Source organism: Oncorhynchus nerka, linkage group LG2, assembly GCF_034236695.1.
Source record: "Oncorhynchus nerka isolate Pitt River linkage group LG2, Oner_Uvic_2.0, whole genome shotgun sequence".
Classification (NCBI taxonomy): Eukaryota; Metazoa; Chordata; class Actinopteri; order Salmoniformes; family Salmonidae; genus Oncorhynchus; species Oncorhynchus nerka.
In genome coordinates this window covers 13,107,520-13,124,801 of record NC_088397.1, presented here as the reverse complement: position 1 = coordinate 13,124,801, position 17,282 = coordinate 13,107,520, and the positions used below count along the sequence as shown (strand labels likewise).

The following is a 17,282-nucleotide window of genomic DNA, read 5'->3' as shown; positions in this document are numbered from 1 at the left end:
GGATGAGTCCTAACTTACTATTTTCACTACAAACGCACACTCCCACACACACTCGCACACTCCCACACGCACTCGCACACTCCCACACGCACTCGCACACTCCCACACGCACTCGCACACTCCCACACGCACTCGCACACTCCCACACGCACTCGCACACTCCCACACGCACTCGCACACTCCCACACGCACTCGCACACTCCCACACGCACTCGCACACTCCCTCGCACACTCCCACACGCACTCCCACACGCACTCGCACACTCGCACACTCCCACACGCACTCTCACACTCCCACACGCACTCTCACACTCCCACACGCACTCTCACACTCCCACACGCACTCTCACACACGCACTTGCGCACACACACACACACACACCTGCACCTCCAGCACCAAGCTGAGCAGGTTTTCCTGATCATTGTGTATCTGCAGCACAGGCATCAATTACTGTGTTTGCGGAGGGTAATAGAATCAAAGTCAATCAGCAACGCTCCTAATTGCCCGACTATGTGCAGAGAAATCACATTAATACAGCTAATTAAGTGGATGGCAATAGGATGCCATGTAATTGGCAGGAAAACTAGGAGTCACGTCAGAGAAACTGGTCCAAGTGTCAAGGAGTCATTCAGTTGTTAGTTTGTGGTGTGACTGTCATCTGATCACTTCATATTTATTCACACTGTTTAGTTGTAGGGGACCTTGGGTGATTAAATGCTATTTTATGCACAGATTACTTAAAAATATATATTCGATGTTATCTTGACTGTATTCATCATCTTTCTTATGTGTGTTGTCTTGACCGTGCCCACGCGCGCACACACCAACCGTACACACACACACACAAACTCTGCTCTCCCCCCCCATGCTGTGCAACTGTGTTGTTGGGAGCCCCAGCTTCCCTTCTCTCCTCCTCCTCATCTCTTCTCACTTTCCTCTATCCTCTCCTTCTCTCTCCTTCTCTCTCCCCTCTCTCCTCCTTCTCTCTCCCCTCTCTCCTCCTCTCTCTCCTTCTCTCCTCCTTCTCTCTCCCCTCTCTCCTTCTCTCCTCCTTCTCTCTCCCCTCTCTCCTTCTCTCCTCCTTCTCTCTCCCCTCTCTCCTTCTCTCCTCCTTCTCTCTCCCCTCTCTCCTTCTCTCCTCCTTCTCCCTCTCCTTCTCTCCTCCCTCTTCTTCTCTCCTCTGTTTATGATGTGTGGATCAGATGGTGAAAGTTTCATGATGCACATGGAGTCTCAATTAGCTCCGTTAAGCTGTCTGTAGGCTCCACTGGGCCGGGTTCCACTGGGCCGGGTTCCACTGGGCCGGGCTGCGCTGGGCCGGGTTCCACTGGGCCGGGTTCCACTGGGCCGGGTTCCGCTGGGCCGGGTTCCACTGGGCCGGGTTCCGCTGGGCCGGGTTCCACTGGGCCAGGCTGCGCTGGGCCGGGTTCCACTGGGCCGGGCTGCGCTGGGCCGGGCTGCGCTGGGCCGGGTTCCGCTGGGCCGGGTTCCGCTGGGCCGGGTTCCGCTGGGCCGGGTTCCACTGGGCCAGGCTGCGCTGGGCCGGGTTCCACTGGGCCGGGCTGCGCTGGGCCGGGCTGCGCTGGGCCGGGTTCCGCTGGGCCGGGCTGCGCTGGGCCGGGCTGCGCTGGGCCGTGTTCCACTGGGCCGGACTGCGCTGGGCCGGGTTCCACTGGGCCGAGTTGGGCCAGGCTGGGCCCTTGTAGCCTCTCCAGGGACCCCAGCTCAAGGGCTCTCTGGCAACTTGTTAAGCCGTGTTGAGAGCACTTGGCTTTGAATTGGCCTTTTGTATGCCTCCTGCAAGAGGGAGGTGGTCCCGACAGCCTCTCAGGATGCTCCTTGCCTCTCAGCCCTCACACACACACGCATAATCACACACACACAGTATTAAAACACACACACACACAAAGTCTTGAACGTAATCACACACTCCTCCGCTTGGTTCAGAATGGTCTTTGATTGTGTCACAGTGGGTGTGAGTCTGAGAGAGCTTTGTTTCTGCACATGGTCTCAGCCCTCATTCATGTTTGAGAGGGGTGACTGACCCCTACTCAGTGTGCTCCCTGTCTGAGATACACACACACTTCAGGGAATGCTGCCTTAAAGAAACCATCATTTTTAATGAGGACTACAGTCTTTTATTAGTTTAATATTGATCCTGTAAACACCAACTGTCAAGCCCACTGGAATCACAAACCTGTTATGTCAAGTAGCTTAACTCCTCCCTAATGACTCCTACATTTACATGTAGTTATGTTGTCTCCAGGGACGGATGCTGCCAAGTAGCTTAACTCCTCCCTAATGACTCCTACATTTACATGTAGTTATGTTGTCTCCAGGGACGGATGCTGCCAAGTAGCTTAACTCCTCCCTAATGACTCCTACATTTACATGTAGTTATGTTGTCTCCAGGGACGGATGCTGCCAAGTAGCTTAACTCCTCCCTAATGACTCCTACATTTACATTTAGTTATGTTGTTATAGGTAGCGAGGCCTGTACATATCAGAACTATGTAACCCACAACAATGCAGCTCTCTATTCTGAACAAACCCCCTTGTAGTTATGTTGTTATAGGTAGCTAGGCCTGTACATATCAGAACTATGTAACCCACAACAATGCAACTCTCTATTCTGAACAAACCCCCTTGTCATTAGTTATAAAAACAAATCCCTATTTATCTGAAGGCGTTTATCTTGAATCTATAAGTGTGTATTGCTAGCAGACTGTCTCCCTGTCTGTCTCCTGTAGGACTACATGCAGAACGTCCATGGGAAGGAGATAGATCTGTTGAATCTATAAGTGTGTATTGCTAGCAGACTGTCTCCCTGTCTGTCTCCTGTAGGACTACATGCAGAACGTCCATGGGAAGGAGATAGATCTGTTGAGGACCACAGTGAAGGTCCCAGGGAAGAGGCCTCCCCGAGCGGTGTCTACCTGTGCCGCTGTCCCCAGCCCGAAGACAAACGGCCTGGCCAAGGACATGAGCAGTCTGCAGTTGGGACCTGGTGTTCCTGGTGAGAGACGGAGAGACACACACACACACGCATAGACACCTCGTCCCACATACACACGTCCCTTGTGGGCCTTTATGGGCCCTGCAGTATTTTGTTGTAATTTACCTTCAACAAAAATAATCAAACAATGAACCATAAACCATACTGTTGAGGGGATGAATATACACACACGCACATGTACCTACCAACACACACGCACACAGACACACCCACCAACATGCACACACACAGACACACCCACCAACATGCACACACACAGACACACCCACCAACATGCACACACACAGACACACCCACCAACATGCACACACCCACACAGACACACACACTCACAACGACACACCCATGCACACACACACAGGCGCACGGCTCCAGGAGGACCAAACTAATAGCATGAATATTCAGTGACCCATAATACATGTACTAATTACTGTCATGAATATTAATGCAATCAGAGTCCTCTCTCCACTCAGGCAGCTCCAGACATGAGCTGTAATGAGAGAAAGAGAGGTGAGGGAGGGAGGGATGGAGGGAGACAGAGGAGAGAGAGACAAATGATTCACTCAGCTGTTAGGCCATGAACGGTTTGATTTCAGCAGAGGGCTGCTGGTCGAGTGTTCCTTTGTGATCACTGTGTGTGTGTGTGTGTGATTCCTGTACATGCGAGTGTGTGTATGTTTGCGTGTTAGTGCACATTTGCGCGTGTGTGTTTAGTATGTTTCCAATCCACGGTCATGTCTCCAGTGGATACAGTGTACTGTATCAGTGTGTATTCTAGCAACAGCAGCCGCTAGAGGCTCTGGGCTAAGGTGGTGCTGTTCTCATCACACCCAGCCTTCGCTTCAACTTCACACTGAACACACACACACCCTGCACTGAGGTAATTGACTGCGGTAAATGCGCGCTTCGCTCTGTTCGGCTCCGTTTACGGTCACATTAGTCTATTATAATGCTAATGCTTTATGTGGAGCCCCCAGCACATCCAGATACATGTATTGAGCCAGGGGCCACAGTGAGGGAGGGCCCTTACTATGTCCCCTGTGGTGTGGCCTATTGCAGTAGACATAGCTGAATCCATTGTGTTGTTTGCTTTGGGGTCGAGGTTCAACTTGATTTATTAGGGGGTTCTCTTTAGTCAAAGGTGTAGCAGCAGGATTTCTTTATTCCATTTCATTTAGTTGTGTTGCCAGTCGGTCCTCATTGTAAACTAAGGAAAACTGAGCACTTTTCTTTCTAATGTAAACGTCTTTGTAACCTTGATTTGGTTTCAGTAAATGATGGAATATTCAACAAAAGATAAGTTTGACAACTGACTGATAGACGTCCCGGTTTCTCCCTCGCTCTCTTTCAGGCTCTGTCACCAGTAGTTTGTCAGCCTCTCAGATGGCCAGTGGGATCAGCTTGGTGTCCTTTAACAGTCGTGGGGACGGCATGCACCAGAGATCCTACTCAGTCTCCTCCGCCGACCAATGGAGCGAGGCCACCGTCATCGCCAACTCAGGAGTCAGCACAGGTATGAGGAAACACACACACACACACCGTTAAGGAACCAGGTACTGGACTGAAAAGGAATCCGGCCAACCCCCAGACCCAGTCTTTTCTTTCCCCCTGTCCATGGGTCCCAGATGGGCTCTGACATGGAGCTCCGCGGTGGGGAGCCTGCCTTAGTACAGGCAGCCTGAGAGCAGAGCTCCGCAGGGGGCCCTTCTCCTCCTCCGCTGGGCCTTTCATTCGTCTTCCATTGATCTGCCTGCCAGGCCCCTAATGCTGTCTTAACTGTTTATCAAACTAATGGTCACTCAGAGACACACATTAGCAAGAACACATTTATCCTCACATGCACTGGGGGAATCTGGTGTGTGTGTGTGTGTGTGTGTATGCTCTGGTCTTTGACTGACGCACACACACGGCCACACACTCTCTGCCGCACGCTGAGACTGACAGCTGTCGGATCGAGGGTGTGTCGCCGTGACGATGAGTCTGAGTGACAGGTCCCCCGTGTGTGTTGGGCCCGTTGGCCCTGCGCTGCTCTCCTGAAATAACGTTTAAAGTTGTGAAACACTCTAATCACATTGGCTCCCAGGGGCCTCAATGCACACGCGCGCACACACACACACACACACAGCTGATGCCCACACTAGTACCCTTCTGTCACCTCGTTCTCTCCTTTTGCCAACTGTGGGCAGCTTATGCAAGTCAGTTCAATTTCACTCAACTTTATTTGTACAGACATTTCTGTAAGGCCATTTATCAATGAACACAAACCGTTTCTTTTTAACGGCCAAATTAGAATGAGTGTGGTTGACATCTGTGGATTGGGGATATGATGGAGGTTGACATCTGTGGATTGGGGATATGATGGAGGTTGACATCTGTGGATTGGGGATATGATGGAGGTTGACATCTGTGGATTGGGGATATGATGGAGGTTGACATCTGTGGATTGGGGATATGATGGAGGTTGACATCTGTGGATTGGGGATATGATGGAGGTTGACATCTGTGGATTGGGGATATGATGGAGGTTGACATCTGTCAGTTTAACAAAGATTCTGTTTAATCCAGCTAATTAACACCACATTAAAATCTGTGTATTTTTACAATTCCCATTCTATTACAGTATTCATTTATGCAGATCTAAAATAAAATGGGTGTCTGAAACATTGTGTGTCTGTGTATAACTGTGTGTGTATTGTGTGTCTGTGTATAACTGAGTGTGTGTGTATTGTGTGTCTTTGTATAACTGTGTGTGTGTGTCTGTGTTTAACTGTGTTAGTGGATGTTGGGGTCCTGGAGGCGTTGAGAGCTCTGTTCTGAGCTTGTCTGAAAGCATCACGGCCCCTCAGCCTCTCTTTATATAAATAACCTTTACCCAGCCCCTTAACGAGCCTTACCCAACCCCTTAACGAGCTGGGATGAGTTGTGATAGCTGGATGACTAGTTGACCAGTGGCTCCAGGGCCTGAGAAGTCATCACCTTCTGCCCCCAGAGCCCAGCCCAATGAGAGCTCTCAGGGAGAAGAAAAGGAGGACATCTTTGTAATTAGTTGTTCTGGAGTGGCCGTGGGCTTCTAAAGGGCTTGCTGCTATTTGCCCTCCTCTGTGGCCGTGGACTTCTGAAGGACTCTCCTCTGTGGAGGGGCGGTTGTGTCTGAACAATAGTCTGCTGCTTTGAGACTGTCTTCATACGAACCCTTTATCTAAACCCCACACCTTTTACACCAGGCCTTGTGTCTGTTTTTAATCAGATCACATTATATTCTCTCTGCTCCTATCTACTCATGTATAATATTCATTTGCTGACGTGATGATTCACAGGAAGACAAGTCCCTTCAATCTAGACCTGTCATTTCTCCTATTGGAGGAGGGACCTAGTGCTCCACAGACAGTAATAAGTCCTATTGGTGGAGGGACCTAGTGCGCCACAGACAGTAATGAGTCCTATTAGTGGAGAGACCTAGTGCTCCACAGACAGTAATGAGTCCTATTAGTGGAGGGACCTAGTGCTCCACGGACAGTAATGACTCCTATTGGTGGAGGGACCTAGTACTCCACAGACAGTAATGAGTCCTATTGGTGGAGGGACCTAGTGCGCCACAGACAGTAATGAGTCCTATTAGTGGAGAGACCTAGTGCTCCACAGACAGTAATGAGTCCTATTGGTGGAGGGACCTAGTGCACCACAGACAGTAATGAGTCCTATTGGTGGAGGGACCTAGTGCTCCACAGACAGTAATGAGTCCTATTGGTGGAGGGACCTAGTGCGCCACAGACAGTAATGAGTCCTATTAGTGGAGAGACCTAGTGCGCCACAGACAGTAATGAGTCCTATTGGTGGAGAGACCTAGTGCTCCACAGACAGTAATGAGTCCTATTGGTGGAGGGACCTAGTGCGCCACACACAGTAATGAGTCCTATTAGTGGAGGGACCTAGTGTTCCACGGACAGTAATGAGTCCTATTAGTGGAGGGACCTAGTGCTCCACAGACAGTAATGAGTCCTATTGGTGGAGGGACCTAGTGCGCCACAGACAGTAATGAGTCCTATTGGTGGAGGGACCTAGTGCTCCACAGACAGTAATGAGTCCTATTGGTGGAGAGACCTAGTGCTCCACAGACAGTAATGAGTCCTATTGGTGGAGAGACCTAGTGCGCCACAGACAGTAATGAGTCCTATTAGTGGAGAGACCTGGTGCTCCACAGACAGTAATGAGTCCTATTGGTGGAGAGACCTAGTGCGCCACAGACAGTAATGAGTCCTATTAGTGGAGAGACCTAGTGCTCCACAGACAGTAATGAGTCCTATTGGTGGAGGGACCTAGTGCTCCACAGACAGTAATGAGTCCTATTGGTGGAGGGACCTAGTGCGCCACACACAGTAATGAGTCCTATTGGTGGAGGGACCTAGTGCGCCACAGACAGTAATGAGTCCTATTGGTGGAGAGACCTAGTGCTCCACAGACAGTAATGAGTCCTATTGGTGGAGGGACCTAGTGCTCCACAGACAGTAATGAGTCCTATTGGAGAATGAGAGAAGAGATGAAGACTTCCACACACTAGAAGCCCTGTAGCCAGTAAGTGGAGCCGAGGACGGGAGAGGACAGCTGCAGGGTTGTTAGTGTGTGGATGTGTCCTTTCTCCAGTTAAATAAATATAGGATGGTTATGACATCGATGGCCTCTGGTCTGTTTGCTACTCTCAGTGAACACGCCCCCTTTATCCTCTCTGCATTGAGCTGCCGTTTCCCCTTAATGATGGAACAATGGGAGCAGTAATACTAATGAGTGTCTGTTCCATTAGGAGGCTGTTGTTCCCTAGACACCTCCAGGCCTGTAGGAGCCGGGGGGATGAACCAGGGACAAGGGAGGGCAAGGGGAGCAAGCTAGCGTTCCTCCCTACTCAGGCAGTGGCTCGCTGGTCGAGGCCCACAGTCGCTCCAACCTTCAACCCTCTGACTAACATAGTTTTCCTATTTTCAGTCCTCCGTGGCTGGGGGGGGGGGTGTCCCTGGCGTCCCTGGCAAGGCATCTTCCTCCTTCAGCTCAGGAATGCACACGCAGGAGCAACCCTGTTCCCTGGTTTTCCCTGTCCATGGCTCTCTTACAGTGGCTAACAATATAGTCTCTACTGCCTTTCCTAGCTTGATTGGGTGATAGGCTTTAAAATGACAGCCCTGTCAGGATATCTCAGCATTTCAGTGATCTGAACCTTTTGCCTCTGGTCCTGTGTGTTTTCCAAAACTGGAAACATGAAGAAACTTATTTGTAGTTTGTGTGCAGCGCGGTGGCCCTGTGAAAGAGCCCATTGTGTGTGTGCGTGTGTGTGTGTGTGTGTGTGTGGGGGGGGGGGCAGCAGGTGTCTTTGATTTGGCAGACCAGGCTGGGGAATTTCATGCCTCAGGAGCTGCACGGCCATCCTCTGATCTTCTACCGTAAAGTAGCCGACAGACAGGGAGTCACTTTACCTCCACTTCCTGTTTACTATCCTCACTCAGAGTTGGTCTGCTTCACGCTGTTGTCACTAGTTACCACAGCCATCAAAATAGCTTGTTGGTCTTAATTTAAGCTTAGGTATAAGGTTAGCAGTGTGTTTAAGGTTAGGTTTCAAATCAGATTTTAAGAAGAGAAATTGTAGTCATGGGCGGAGTTTAGCCAGAATTATGACTTTGTGGCTGTGGTAACTATTGAAGACAGCTTCACACACAAGGCTGGGATATTATTATGCATTTACTGTTAATGATAATAACACATTTCATTTGTTGAGCACTTTTAATTTACAGACAGAAATCACAAAGCTCTTTACATTGTGAGCAACCATGTTATCACCCTATCAAAGAGCACAACATGCATATTGTCAGATTTCAGGACACAGTGTCTCAATGAACCTCTCTTTATACCAGAGATTGAACTAAAAGAGCGAGAGAGAGGTGAGCTCACAGAAAGAGAACGAGGAAGACTGTTAACAGATACTGAGGGTGCCAGTGGAGGGATGATTGTAGAGAGACATGGGGGAGGCTGCGAGGGAGGGAGGGCATAGTGTGATATGTGAAGGTAGTGATGTAGAGAGAAGAGGGGGAGGCTGCGAGGGAGGGAGGGGATAGTGTGATATGTGAAGGTAGTGATGTAGAGAGAGGAGGGGGAGGCTGTGAGGGGGGGATAGTGTGATATGTGAAGGTAGTGATGTAGAGAGAGGAGGGGGAGGCTGCGAGTGAGGGAGGGGATAGTGTGATATGTGAAGGTAGTGATGTAGAGAGAGGAGGGGGAGGCTGCGAGGGCGGGAGGGGATAGTGTGATATGTGAAGGAAGTGATGTAGAGAGAGGAGGGGAGGCTGCGAGGGAGGGAGGGGATAGTGTGACATGTGAAGGTAGTGATGTAGAGAGAGGAGGGGGAGGGAGGGAGGGGATAGTGTGACATGTGAAGATAGTGATGTAGAGAGAGGAGGAGGAGGCTGCCAGGGAGGGAGGGGATAGTGTGATATGTGAAGGTAGTGATGTAGAGAGAGGAGGAGGAGGCTTCCAGGGAGGGAGGGGATAGTGTGATATGTGAAGGTAGTGATGTAGAGAGATGAGGGGGAGGCTGGGAGGGAGGGGATAGTGTGATATGTGAAGGTAGTGATGTAGAGAGAGGAGGGGGAGGCTGCGAGGGAGGGAGGGGATAGTGTGACATGTGAAGGTAGTGATGTAGAGAGAGGAGGGGAGGCTGTGAGGGAGGTGATAGTGTGATATGTGAAGGTAGTGATGTAGAGAGAGGAGGGGATGCTGTGAGGGAGGGAGGGCATAGTGTGATATGTGAAGGTAGTGATGTGGGGAGGCTGTGAGGGGGGGATAGTGTGATATGTGAAGGTAGTGATGTAGAGAGAGGAGGAGGGGGAGGGAGGGAGGGCATAGTGTGATATGTGAAGGTAGTGATGTAGAGAGAGGAGGGGGATGCTGTGAGGGAGGGAGGGGATAGTGTGATATGTGAAGGTAGTGATGTAGAGAGAGGAGGGGAGGCTGCGAGGGAGAGAGGGGATAGTGTGATATGTGAAGGTAGTGATGTAGAGAGAGGAGGGGGAGGCTGCGAGGGAGGGAGGGGATAGTGTGATATGTGAAGGTAGTGATGTAGAGAGAGGAGGGGAGGCTGCGAGGGAGGGAGGGGATAGTGTGACATGTGAAAGTAGAGAGAGGAGGGGATCCTGTGAGGGAGGGGATAGTGTGATATGTGAAGGTAGTGATGTAGAGAGAGGAGGGGGAGGCTGCGAGGGAGGGAGGGGATAGTGTGATATGTGAAGGTAGTGATGTAGAGAGAGGAGGGGGAGGCTGCGAGGGAGGGAGGGGATAGTGTGACATGTGAAAGTAGAGAGAGGAGGGGGAGGCTGTGAGGGATGGGATAGTGTGATATGTGAAGGTAGTGATGTAGAGAGAGGGGGAGGCTGCGAGGGAGGGGATAGTGTGATATGTGAAGGTAGTGATGTAGAGAGAGGGGGAGGCTGCGAGGGAGGGGATAGTGTGATATGTGAAGGTAGTGATGTAGAGAGAGGAGGGGGAGGCTGCGAGGGAGGGGATAGTGTGATATGTGAAGGTAGTGATGTAGAGAGAGGAGGGGGAGGCTGCGAGGGAGGGGATAGTGTGATATGTGAAGGTAGTGATGTAGAGAGAGGGGGGGAGGCTGCGAGGGAGGGGATAGTGTGATATGTGAAGGTAGTGAGAGGAGGGGAGGCTGCGAGGGAGGGAGGGGATAGTGTGACATGAAAGTAGAGAGAGGAGGGGGAGGCTGTGAGGGAGGGGATAGTGATGTGAAGGTAGTGATGTAGAGAGAGGAGGGGGAGGCTGCGAGGGAGGGGATAGTGTGATATGTGAAGGTAGTGATGTAGAGAGAGGAGGGGGAGGCTGCGAGGGAGGGATAGTGTGATATGTGAAGGTAGTGATGTAGAGAGAGGGGGAGGCTGCGAGGGAGGGGATAGTGTGATATGTGAAGGTAGTGATGTAGAGAGAGGAGGGGAGGCTGCGAGGGAGGGGATAGTGTGATATGTGAAGGTAGTGATGTAGAGAGAGGAGGGGAGGCTGCGAGGGAGGGGATAGTGTGATATGTGAAGGTAGTGATGTAGAGAGAGGAGGGGAGGCTGCGAGGGAGGGGATAGTGTGATATGTGAAGGTAGTGATGTAGAGAGAGGAGGGGGATGCTGTGAGGGAGGGAGGGGATAGTGTGATATGTGAAGGTAGTGATGTAGAGAGAGGAGGGGAGGCTGCGAGGGAGGGAGGGGATAGTGTGATATGTGAAGGTAGTGATGTAGAGAGAGGAGGGGGATGCTGTGAGGGAGGGAGGGGATAGTGTGATATGTGAAGGTAGTGATGTAGAGAGAGGAGGGGGAGGCTGCGAGGGAGGGAGGGGATAGTGTGATTATGTGAAGGTAGTGATGTAGAGAGAGGAGGGGGAGGCTGTGAGGGAGGGAGGGAGGGGATAGTGTGATATGTGAAGGTAGTGATGTAGAGAGAGGAGGGGAGGCTGCGAGGGAGGGGATAGTGTGATATGTGAAGGTAGTGATGTAGAGAGAGGAGGGGAGGCTGCGAGGGAGGGAGGGGATAGTGTGATATGTGAAGGTAGTGATGTAGAGAGAGGAGGAGGATGCTGTGAGGGGGGAGGGCCTGGTGTGATATGTGAAGGTAGTGATGTAGAGAGACATGGGGAGGCTGCGAGGGAGGGAGGGGATAGTGTGATATGTGAAGGTAGTGATGTAGAGAGAGGAGGAGGATGCTGTGAGGGAGGGAGGGCCTGGTGTGATATGTGAAGGTAGTGATGTAGAGAGACATGGGGAGGCTGCGAGGGAGGGAGGGGATAGTGTGATATGTGAAGGTAGTGATGTAGAGAGAGGAGGGGAGGCTGTGAGGGAGGGAGGGCATAGTGTGACATGTGAAGATAGTGATGTAGAGAGAGGAGGGGGAGGGAGGGAGGGCATAGTGTGATATGTGAAGGTAGTGATGTAGAGAGAGGAGGGGAGGCTGGAGGGAGGGAGGGGATAGTGTGATATGTGAAGGTAGTGATGTAGAGAGAGGAGGGGGAGGCTGTGAGGGAGGGGATAGTGTGATATGTGAAGGTAGTGATGTAGAGAGAGGAGGGGGATGCTGTGAGGGAGGGAGGGGATAGTGTGATATGTGAAGGTAGTGATGTAGAGAGAGGAGGGGGATTCTGTGAGGGAGGGAGGGCATAGTGTGATATGTGAAGCTGGTGATGTAGAGAGAGGAGGGGGAGGCTGTGAGGGACGGAGGGGATAGTGTGATATGTGAAGGTAGTGATGTAGAGAGAGGAGGGGGATGCTGGGTCGAGGGGAGATGCGGGTGAGGAGAGGGAGGAGGGGCTGCAGATGTGAGGGCTGTTAATCCCGGGCGGTTAATTGTGCGCTCCAGGATGGCATCTTGTCAGCAGAGATAAGTTGTCACGTTTTCCACTTGAGCTGAGACTAAACGATAGTCCAATAAGTTATGTCTGTCCTTGAGGCTGTCTGTTCTGTTCTGGGCAGCAGGCGCTACATCAGTGTGATAGGAGCTCGCTCCGTGCCAGCAGCCCCCCCAACCCCACTGTCCACATCAGTCCCGCCGCCCACGCTGATATTGATGGGAACTGAATGTTATTTTATTCCGCCGCAAGTCACAGCTGTCAGCTCAGCGCATGAAAAGTGAAGCGTCTCGTGGCCTCCTAGCCTGATATCCTGGGCCAGCCAGGGGAGGCGGAGGAGAACAGCCAAATGAATGGCAGCTTCATCCACTGGCTGCTATGAATGGCTCCATAGAGCTGGACACATCCACACTCAGACCCTGTATTACTGCTTCCCTAGCTGGACACATCCACACTCAGCTCCTGTATTACTGCTTCCCTAGCTGGACACATCCACACTCAGCTCCTGTATTACTGCTTCCCTAGCTGGACACATCCACACTCAGCTCCTGTATTACTGCTTCCCTAGCTGGACACATCCACACTCAGCTCCTGTATTACTGCTTCCCTAGCTGGACACATCCACACTCAGCTCCTGTATTACTGCTTCCCTAGCTGGACACATCCACACTCAGCTCCTGTATTACTGCTTCCCTAGCTGGACACATCCACACTCAGCTCCTGTATTACTGCTTCCCTAGCTGGACACATCCACACTCAGCTCCTGTATTACTGCTTCCCTAGCTGGACACGTCCACACTCAGACCCTGTATTACTCCTTCCCTAGCTGGACACATCCACACTCAGACCCTGTATTACTGCTTCCCTAGCTGGACACGTCCACACTCAGACCCTGTATTACTGCTTCCCTAGCTGGACACGTCCACACTCAGCTCCTGTATTACTGCTTCCCTAGCTGGACACGTCTACACTCAGCTCCTGTATTACTGCTTCCCTAGCTGGACACATCCACACTCAGCTCCTGTATTACTGCTTCCCTAGCTGGACACATCCACACTCAGCTCCTGTATTACTGCTTCCCTAGCTGGACACGTCCACACTCAGCTCCTGTAATACTGCTTCCCTAGCTGGACACGTCCACACTCAGCTCCTGTATTACTGCTTCCCTAGCTGGACACGTCCACACTCAGCTCCTGTATTACTGCTTCCCTAGCTGGACACGTCTACACTCAGCTCCTGTATTACTGCTTCCCTAGCTGGACACATCCACACTCAGCTCCTGTATTACTGCTTCCCTAGCTGGACACATCCACACTCAGCTCCTGTATTACTGCTTCCCTAGCTGGACACATCCACACTCAGCTCCTGTATTACTGCTTCCCTAGCTGGACACGTCCACACTCAGCTCCTGTAATACTGCTTCCCTAGCTGGACACGTCCACACTCAGCTCCTGTATTACTGCTTCCCTAGCTGGACACGTCCACACTCAGCTCCTGTATTACTGCTTCCCTAGCTGGACACGTCCACACTCAGCTCCTGTATTACTGCTTCCCTAGCTGGACACGTCTACACTCAGCTCCTGTATTACTGCTTCCCTAGCTGGACACATCCACACTCAGCTCCTGTATTACTGCTTCCCTAGCTGGACACATCCACACTCAGCTCCTGTATTACTGCTTCCCTAGCTGGACACATCTACACTCAGCTCTTGTATTACTGCTTCCCTAGCTGGACACGTCCACACTCAGCTCCTGTAATACTGCTTCCCTAGCTGGACACGTCCACACTCAGCTCCTGTATTACTGCTTCCCTAGCTGGACACGTCCACACTCAGCTCCTGTATTACTGCTTCCCTAGCTGGACACGTCCACACTCAGCTCCTGTATTACTGCTTCCCTAGCTGGACACATCCACACTCAGCTCCTGTATTACTGCTTCCCTAGCTGGACACGTCCACACTCAGCTCCTGTATTACTGCTTCCCTAGCTGGACACGTCCACACTCAGACCCTGTATTACTGCTTCCCTAGCTGGACACATCCACACTCAGCTCCTGTATTACTGCTTCCCTAGCTGGACACATCCACACTCAGCTCCTGTATTACTGCTTCCCTAGCTGGACACATCCATACTCAGCTCCTGTATTACTGCTTCCCTAGCTGGACACATCCACACTCAGCTCCTGTATTACTGCTTCCCTAGCTGGACACATCCACACTCAGACCCTGTATTACTGCTTCCCTAGCTGGACACATCCACACTCAGCTCCTGTATTACTGCTTCCCTAGCTGGACACATCCATACTCAGCTCCTGTATTACTGCTTCCCTAGCTGGACACATCCATACTCAGCTCCTGTATTACTGCTTCCCTAGCTGGACACATCCATACTCAGCTCCTGTATTACTGCTTCCCTAGCTGGACACATCCACACTCAGCTCCTGTATTACTGCTTCCCTAGCTGGACACGTCCACACTCAGACCCTGTATTACTGCTTCCCTAGCTGGACACATCCATACTCAGCTCCTGTATTACTGCTTCCCTAGCTGGACACATCCACACTCAGCTCCTGTATTACTGCTTCCCTAGCTGGACACATCCACACTCAGCTCCTGTATTACTGCTTCCCTAGCTGGACACATCCACACTCAGCTCCTGTATTACTGCTTCCCTAGCTGGACACATCCACACTCAGCTCCTGTATTACTGCTTCCCTAGCTGGACACATCCACACTCAGACCCTGTATTACTGCTAAAAATGGTCAAAGACCCCAGCCACCCCAGTTATAGACGGTTCTCTCTACTACCGCATGGCAAGCAGTACTGGAGCACCAAGTCTAGGTCCAAGAGGCTTCTAAACAGTTTTTACCCCCAAGCCTTAAGACTCCTGAACAGGTAACCAAATGGTTACCCGGACTATTTACACTGTGTTCCCCCCCTCTTTTACGCTGCTGCTACTCTCTGTTTATCTTATATGCATAGTCACTTTAACTATACATTCATGTATATCCTACCTCAATCTACCTGACTAACCGGTGTCTGTATATATCTACATGTATATACTACCTCAATCTACCTGACTAACCGGTGTCTGTATATATCTACATGTATATACTACCTCAATCTACCTGACTAACCGGTGTCTGTATATATCTACATGTATATACTACCTCAATCTACCTGACTAACCGGTGTCTGTATATATCTACATGTATATACTACCTCAATAAGCCTGACTAACCGGTGTCTGTATATATCTACATGTATATACAATAACCTGACTAATCTGTATATAGCCTGACTGACTAACAGGTGTCTGTATAACCATGGTGTCTGTATATATCTACATGTACATACTACCTCAATCAACCTGACTAACCGGTGTCTGTATATATCTACATGTACATACTACCTCAATAAGCCTGACTAACCGGTGTCTGTATATATCTACATGTACATACTACCTCAATAAGCCTGACTAACCGGTGTCTGTATATATCTACATGTACATACTACCTCAATAAGCCTGACTAACCGGTGTCTGTATATAGCTACATGTACATACTACCTCAATAAGCCTGACTAACCGGTGTCTGTATATACCTACATGTACATACTACCTCAATAAGCCTGACTAACAGTGTCTGTAAAGCTACATGTACATACTACCTCAATAAGTGTATATACCTACATGTACATACTACCTCAATAAGCCTGACTAACCGGTGTCTGTATATAGCTACATGTACATACTACCTCAATAAGCCTGACTAACCGGTGTCTGTAGCTACATGTACATCCTATCAATAAGCTAACCGGTGTCTGTATATGCTACTATACTACCTCAATAAGCCTGACTAACAGGTGTCTGTATATAGCTACATGTACATACTACCTCAATAAGCCTGACTAACAGGTGTCTGTATATAGCTACATGTACATACTACCTCAATAAGCCTGACTAACAGGTGTCTGTATAAGCCTGACAATAAGCCTGACTAACAGGTGTCTGTATATAGCTACATGTACATACTACCTCAATAAGCCTGACTAACAGGTGTCTGTATATAGCTACATGTACATACTACCTCAAGCCTGACTAACAGGTGTCTGTATATAGCTACATGTACATACTACCTCAATAAGCCTGACTAACAGGTGTCTGTATATAGCTACATGTACATACTACCTCAATAAGCCTGACTAACAGGTGTCTGTATATAGCTACATGTACATACTACCTCAATAAGCCTGACTAACAGGTGTCTGTATATAGCTACATGTACACTACCTCAATAAGCCTGACTAACAGGTGTCTGTATATAGCTACATGTACATACTACCTCAATAAGCCTGACTAACAGGTGTCTGTATATAGCTACATGTACATACTACCTACTGAAGCCTACTACCTCAATAAGCCTGACTAACAGGTGTCTGTATATAGCTACATGCCTACCTCAATAAGCCTGACTAACAGGTGTCTGTGTCTGTATCAATAAGCCTGACTAGGTGTCTGTATATGCTACATGTACATACTACCTCAATAAGCCTGACTAACAGGTGTCTGTATATAGCTACATGTACATACTACCTCAATAAGCCTGACTAACAGGTGTCTGTATATAGTCTGTATATAGCTACATGTACATACTACCTCAATAAGCCTGACTAACAGGTGTCTGTATATAGCTACATGTACATACTACCTCAACAGCCCTGACTAACAGGTGTCAAGCTACATGTACATACTACCTCAATAAGCCTGACTAACAGGTGTCTGTATATAGCTACATGTACATACTACCTGACTAACAGGTGTCTGTATATAGCTACATGTACATACTACCTCAATAAGCCTGACTAACAATAAGCTACATGTACATACTACCTCA

At 49.9% G+C, this 17,282-nt stretch overlaps 1 protein-coding gene across 5 annotated transcripts in view; it reads left to right on the top strand.

Annotated features, from left to right (window-relative positions):
• Positions 1 to 17,282, top strand: part of agap1 (ArfGAP with GTPase domain, ankyrin repeat and PH domain 1) — a 297,905-nt gene that overhangs the window by 194,186 nt on the left and 86,437 nt on the right. For all 5 annotated transcript variants that reach the window (XM_065023309.1, XM_065023307.1, XM_065023299.1 and 2 more), the window contains exons 11-12: positions 2,846 to 3,017; positions 4,369 to 4,530. In XM_065023309.1, coding sequence (XP_064879381.1) covers positions 2,846 to 3,017; positions 4,369 to 4,530 — 334 coding nt within the window. The remainder of the gene's footprint in view (positions 1 to 2,845; positions 3,018 to 4,368; positions 4,531 to 17,282) is intronic.